General features: G+C 42.9%; 1 protein-coding gene across 1 annotated transcript; it reads left to right on the top strand.

Annotated features, from left to right (window-relative positions):
• Positions 1-2,474: 2,474 nt before the first annotated feature.
• ID2 (inhibitor of DNA binding 2) lies at positions 2,475-4,585 on the top strand. Its single transcript, XM_014073500.2, has 3 exons — positions 2,475-2,969; positions 3,326-3,392; positions 3,927-4,585. The coding sequence occupies exons 1-2, from the start codon at positions 2,616-2,618 to the stop codon at positions 3,380-3,382; spliced, it is 411 nt and encodes a 136-aa protein (XP_013928975.2). The 5' UTR covers positions 2,475-2,615; the 3' UTR covers positions 3,383-3,392; positions 3,927-4,585.
• The last annotated feature ends 2,138 nt before the right edge of the window (positions 4,586-6,723 follow it).

The raw sequence follows: 6,723 nt of genomic DNA, 5'->3' as shown, positions 1-6,723 counted from the left end.
TTGTGGCACCCATTAAGAGTTACTGTACTTGAACTCTGGGTCTTATCGCACATGGAGTATACTCTATCACAATATTCCAGGCTGTATTTAACAAGTAGGACCTTAGTTATGATTTAACTTGTCCAATCCAGTCCTCATGGGTATGCTGTCAAGCCTACATTCAATCCACTGAAACAATGACATACTAGTGGAAAAAAGAACAAGATGTGGGGGGAAAGGGGATAGAATAAAGTTTTCAGGTTCCAGAAACACAGAAGCCAAAACACTCCTCAATGAGTCCCAATCACTAAATCCCCACCTGGGTGATTACTTTTTTTCATTTACAAGGTTGAAGAGAAAGTGAATAGCTTCAATTTGCTTAGATGTGTTTATTCAATAAATTTTAAATTGGTTTGAGTTTGCCAACACATTCAACTTAATATTGTAGGAACCAACACATCTGGATTTGCACTACATACAATAATGGACAAGCACATTGATTCAATAGCAGTAGACTTATATACCGCTTCATAGGGCTTTCAGCCCTCTCTAAGTGGTTTACAGAGAGTCAGCATATTGCCCCCAACAATCTGGGTCCTCATTTTACCCACCTCGGAAGGATGGAAGGCTGAGTCAACCCTGAGCCGCTGATCTAGCAGTAGCCTGCAGTGCTGCATTTAACCACTGCGCCACCTTGGCTCTTCCTCCCCCCCCCCTGCCAGTATCTTCATTGGATGAGTATCACTGTCACTAAAGAAGAACAAGATATTTATTTGTGGAAGGTGGATGTAACTCTAACTGTACCATAAAAAGTATATTTTAATGTACTTTGCAATCATTTGGGAGAAAATGGCCTCAATTGCTGTGCCTGACCAGATCTTGAATCCAGAGGTGGCAAAATGATGTGTTATCTTTCTTTTGATAGAACAGACAAGGCAAAAGGCAAGGAAGGATTGATAGCATATTAAACTTGCCCAATACACATGATCGCACTCTCAAAGCTAGCAATGTGGTGGAATGCGATTTGCAGGCATTGCAAGCATGCAAACTTAAAAGTTAAAATTTAGTAGGGGACTGTTAATGAACGGTAATTAAATGTCATGATTACATTGGAATAGTCTTAAGTGATCTGTTTAGGGACTGAGTACCTTGAAAAACAAACGGAACATTACCTTAGCTGGAACTTATGGTATATGTGGGCGACAAGGAGAACAGCAGGGACTTAAAACGGGGAAAGTTAAAAGTGAACATGGGTATTGTAATAGAGCCCTGAACTTTGTAATGAGAAGATGTGGCTTAGAGACCTAACAATGAGGAAGGAAAGAAAAAAGTTGGGCTGTGAATTACTGTCACCGCGGGGGGGGAGGGGGGTTGTATGTTTAAAAATGTATTTGTATCTGTATGTTTTACTCTTTAAAAAATGTATAACTAATAAAGATTACTTTAAAAAAAAAGAAAAACAAACTTGCATTCTTGTTTGAAATGTTTCTTCTGGCTGCGGTGATCATAGCGATGTATTGCTCCACATGCATGGAAGAAACAAGGCGCTGATACAACTATATGTATGTATGTATGTATGTATGTATGTATGTATGTATGTATGTATGTGTGTGTATGTATAGACACACACACACCCCTATAGGTATGCAATGCGTGCTCTCCTAATTAACTGCATGGCTACTTTATAGCATACTTGTGAAATTCAATGACTGCCTTGTCCTGGGAACGGACGGGCCTTTTATTCTGGAGCAGTCCCCCCCCAGTTGTCACTCCGCCTGCCTCCGAAGGTGTTAGCTGGCATTGCAGAATCCGGAGCGTTTCCTACATGGCAGTGAAAAAAAGATTTGACAGTATTGCAAGCAGCCCGTTCTTTCCCGTCCTGACAATACTTGGTCTGTTGTCTCCTTTCTCTTCTGGCAACACAATGCCTCCCTGGCAGAACCGAGCCTTAAAAAAAAGCAAGATGATTTCAATCCAACTCTGGCTAATAATGGTTGGGAAGGATGCGAGCCAGGGGTTTTGCAGGATGCCCCGATCTGGATTTCCCGCGTGGGGGGAAAAAAAAAAGGATTGGGTAAATTTGCAAAGAAATGACCGCTTCGGATCCCTTACGGTCCTTTCGCGATTGCCTCGGGTTGAACCGAGGCTCAGCAGATCTCTCTCTCTCTCTCTCTTCTCCCTCCCCACCCTCCACCCCGCACCGCCGCCTTTCCAGGCGCCACCGTACTGTATATTTACTAGCCACAGCTGTGCTTTGGACACGCCCCCCTTGGCCAAGGCTGGGCTCCAAACGCGGACGGTCCGGACCGCCTCTTGGGTGACCCTTGTACCAATGGGGGACGCCTTGGCTCTTGATGGACGCGCGTCCTTCCTCCAATAGCGACGCCTGCAGCCCGGATTTGTCAGCTGGGCAGGCGAGCGCTATAAAGGCGAGAGCAAAGGGGGGCTTCACTTCATTCTGGCTACTGTCGAGGGGGAAGAAGGAGAGGAGCGGGAGGCGAGGCAGGGCTGAAGGGCGACGTCGTTCTCCAGCGGAGTGTTGTACGGGGTGGGCTTCAAAGCAGGCAAAGAAGAGAAACCCACCCGGCTGGCTCTCTCTCTCTCTCTCTCCTCCCGCGGTCTGTTCTTTTTGCAGCATGAAAGCCTTTAGCCCGGTGCGATCCGTCCGGAAAGCCAGCCTTTCGGAGCACAACCTGGGGATATCCCGAAGCAAAACCTCGCTGGACGACCCGTTGAGTTTGCTCTACAACATGAACGACTGTTACTCCAAGCTGAAAGAGCTGGTGCCCAGCATCCCGCAGAACAAGAAAGTCAGCAAGATGGAAATCCTGCAGCACGTCATCGATTACATCCTGGACCTCCAGATCGCGCTCGACACGCATCCCAGCATCGTCACCCTCCACCACCAGAGACCCGTGGTGGGACAGAACCCTTCCTCCAGGACCCCACTGACTACCTTGAACACAGACATCAGCATCTTGTCGCTACAGGTGAGCGCCTTCTCTTCTTCTCCCCCCCAACAAAAAACACTGTCCTCTCCACTCCTTCCTTCGGCTTGTAAACGGGGATTAAGATTTAACGGCGTTGCTCTAAATCTCCTTCGCCGGCTTTGAATCAGCACTTGCCTTTTCCCAAGGCGTTAAAAATAAAATAGGAAACAAAAATCAATTCTAAAGGTACCTGCCGGCTCTCCTTGGCTGTCTTATTTCTTAGCAGTAAATAAGAGCCGCGTCTTATTTCTTAGCAGTGGTTGCTCGCCTTGGAAGTAGCCCCGAGTAGTTTGCAAGCTTCCTTGAAATGCTTTGGGTTTTTTTTAACTCTTTCTCTCCTTCCCCCCCTTTTGCAGGCAGCTGAATTTCCCACAGAGTTAATGTCAAATGAGAGCAAAGCACTTTGTGGCTAAAATGTGTTTGGTAAGTGCTCAATTCCTGTTTTTGTTTTTTTTTTAAAAAGAAATACTTTGTACATGTTAAGTGGTGAGGCATGTTGTTGTCTTTACTTTGTACATGTTAAGTGGCGAGGCATGTTGTTGTCTTTTGAGGACTCGACATAAATCCAGGCAGAGTTCTCTTTTAATATTTTAAATCTTGAGTGAAACTTGGGGTGTGTGGCTCAGGATATCCCGCATGGGATCAATTGTGGGGCAGCTCCTAATTAAATTGTTGCTTTAACTCTTACTGCCACCCAGTCTCTTGTCCCTCTTGAAGAGTTTTAAGCAAGAGATCTTGTCTCCTCTTGAACTGTGCTCGTTTCATTGAGTGTGTGTGTGTGTGAAAGGGAAGCACGCATTTGCATGCACATGCTGCATCTAGGCGCCAGGGTTTGCCCAATCTTTGAGTGTTTGGCTAAATGCTCAAAACTGTGGTTTCCTCTCTGGCGCCAGTCTGCCCGGATCTCTCTGCCCTGTTAGCATTCTTCTAAATATGCTTCTCTTCAATGTTTTGCAGGTGTTTGCTGGATTTTTGCACAAGAAGATACATTCCCCCCTCCCAAACTCGTGTTTCCCCCGGCTATATCTGGATTTGGGGGGGGGGGATCCATATTCAGTTAAATGAACCTTTTAAAGAAAAAAATTAATGGATATCATCTTCCACCACCGTTCTTCATCTTGGACTTAATCTTAATTATTTATGAGAAGAGACTTTTAAAATGCCCTTTCCCTAGCTGGAAAGGCTTCATTTATATGCTATATTCCCACAGTAGGGAGCCAAATGAAACTTTTTTTTTTGTTAAAAAAAAAGCCCTCTTTTAAGGAATTTTCCCTTTTAAAGCAGACTTTGCCTTTTTTTTTCCTCGAAAAGGTGGAGCGTGAGTATTTAGAAGATTTGGGTGTTCAGTTTTCTGTGAAGTCTTGGGTCAAAAATTAGCTTTTTTTGACATTGCGTCTAGGACTGAATGCTGTGTACATATTTATATATAAATATGGGAATGAAACTTTGAACTCTTTTAATTTAGAGTTTTCTTGTATAGTAGCAGAAATGTATATTTCTGCCCAAAAAAAATAATAATGTTATGATGTACCTAATCATGCTGAACTTTTTATAAAAGTTTAGTTGTAAACTTAACCTTTTTATACAGAATCAAAATAAATTGTGTGTTCATTGAATAGCTTGTTTGCCTTCTTTATAAGTGCCAGCTGTTTTGGGGCAGAGCAGCTGAATTGGCAATATACCAATTACATTCTATGTCAGTGTTTCTCAACCTTGGCAACTTGAAGATGTCCGGACTTCCAACTCCCAGAATTCCCCAGCCAGCATTCGCTGGCTGGGGAATTCTGGGAGTTGAAGTCCGGACATCTTCAAGTTGCCAAGATTGAGAAACACTGATGTAGATTGTCCCATTTTCTCTGAGAAACTATGTTTGAAAGTTGCTTGTTTAAAAAAAAAAAAGTCCAAAGCTGTTGGTGAAGAGAAACTTTTTAAGTTGTTCATTACCCTGAGAAGTTTGAACTTTAGAAGCAAAAGCTTTTAAGTTGTGCACAAATAATTCCTTTGCCTGTTTTTTTTTTATTCCACCCTGTTGATTGGCTATGTGAACTTCTAAAAGCAACTACTTGCTTTTTGATTATGCATCAGCTAAGAATGGTGGCTAATAATTTCCCCAACTGTTAACTTCTTGTAAAAAGAAAAAATTTCATGTAAAAAAACCAAAAACTAATGTAAGAGCTAACGTATGAATACTGGAAAAGTTTATATGAATCTGTGCAATATATTTCATGGAAAAGGGTATTAGTTAATAAGTTGCAGCAGCTTCTCTATATGAGTAAGCTGCTGAGAAATGAAAGTCATTCTGGTGTTATTGATTAAACGTTGGCTGCTCTAAGCATCAACCTCTCCTAAAAAAGAATTAAATGTCATTTTTCTAGTATTGCCTGAAGCTTGCAATGCCAACTGTAAGAGTAAAGCTGGACTTCAGCAGGGTTTAAATTATAAGCATATGCAGAATTCGCTGCTCTTCTGTCACTTCTCATCACTACACAACTTTTTTTTAAATCTTGTCCCACTACGACCCTAATTTCCTAATTATATACTCTTTGTAGCAGTCATTCCTAAACTTGCTGTAAGATAATGGAGATGAGCTCCGGTCCCTTTGCAGCTCGGAATGTTTTAATTTCCCGTGACCCGTCAAAAGCACGGAGGACAAAATCGCGCTCGACGAAAGCGCGCATGTGATGTCATCACAGTGCGATGAAAAAAAATAAAAATTGAAATAAAATTAAAATTAAAGCAAGCCGATTCACATAAAGGTAAGGGTTAGGTTAAGGGTTAGGGTTAGGTTAAGGGTTAGGGTCAGGTTTAGAGCGTTAGGTTTAGCGTTAGGTTAAGGGTTAGCGTTAGGTTTTTCGTTACGTTAACGGTTAGGTTTAGGGTTAGATTTAGGGTTAGGTTAAGGGTTAGGGTTAGGGTTAGGTTTAGGGTTAGGTTTGGGGGGGTTAGGGGAAGGTTTTAGCTTTATTTTTACATTTTTCGATCACAGCGCGATGTTTTCGTCGCGCTGTGATGACGTCAAATGCGCGCTTTCGTCGAGCGCGATTTTGTCCTCCACGATTTTGTGGTGGAACCTTAATTTCCCACTTCAGCCAACCGGCAGCATACTCAGCAAAAGCAGCTTCCGAAGCAAGCTAGCAAAATCCATTGCAAAACAACAAAAAAATAGTTTGTCAAGCAGTGTGAAACTGGGGAACCTGGGTGTGCTCTGGGAGACTCTTACGGGAAAATGCAGAAGCTCCACCTGAGGCCTGTGTCACATTTGCACCAAAATGAACAGGTGTGTGGGTGGTGCTGTGCAGTTTGAATGCAGCTGTCTTTTTCCTCTCTTTTTTTTGCCCTCAATATCAGATCTATGCACAGATCCTTGTGGGGGAGGGAGGAGGAAGGAAACTGACAACCGGCCCCCCTCTTCTGAACAGAAAAGCTACTACAAGCAATAGTTTTTTTCAGAAGGTGTAACCCCGATGCTTCCTCATTATTTCTGTTAAATAGTAGATTTGAAAGCCTTAAAAGTGTGCAGTAAATATAGGTGGTCCTCGACTTACGACCAGAACTGAGCCCCAAATTTACGTTGCTAAGTGAGGAATTGTGAGTCGCCCCAATTTATGACTTCTCACTGCACGATAAGTGAATCACTAGCAGATCTTAGTAACCCGTTAAGTGACTCAAGAGAGTCAGAAAAAAGGGATCATATGATTGGGGACACTGCAACCATTATAAATTATAAATGTGAGTCCAGTTGTCAAGTGTCTGA

The sequence above is a fragment of the Thamnophis sirtalis genome, unplaced genomic scaffold, assembly GCF_051295495.1.
Source record: "Thamnophis sirtalis isolate CommonGarterSnake01/CBP01778 unplaced genomic scaffold, rThaSir2_p1.2 scaffold_16, whole genome shotgun sequence".
NCBI lineage: Eukaryota > Metazoa > Chordata > Lepidosauria > Squamata > Natricidae > Thamnophis > Thamnophis sirtalis.
Note: the sequence above shows the minus strand (reverse complement) of the source record. Positions and strands in the feature narration are given on the sequence as shown.

What these genes read in the sequence shown, in the direction of transcription:
- ID2 (XM_014073500.2), top strand. Translation starts at nt 2,616, where the DNA reads ATGAAAGCCTTTAGCCCGGTGCGATCCGTCCGGAAAGCCAGCCTTTCG. An exon ending in TCAGCATCTTGTCGCTACAG is followed by an intron (nt 2,970 to 3,325) that starts GTGAGCGCCTTC and finishes CCCCTTTTGCAG; the next exon opens with GCAGCTGAATTTCCCACAGA.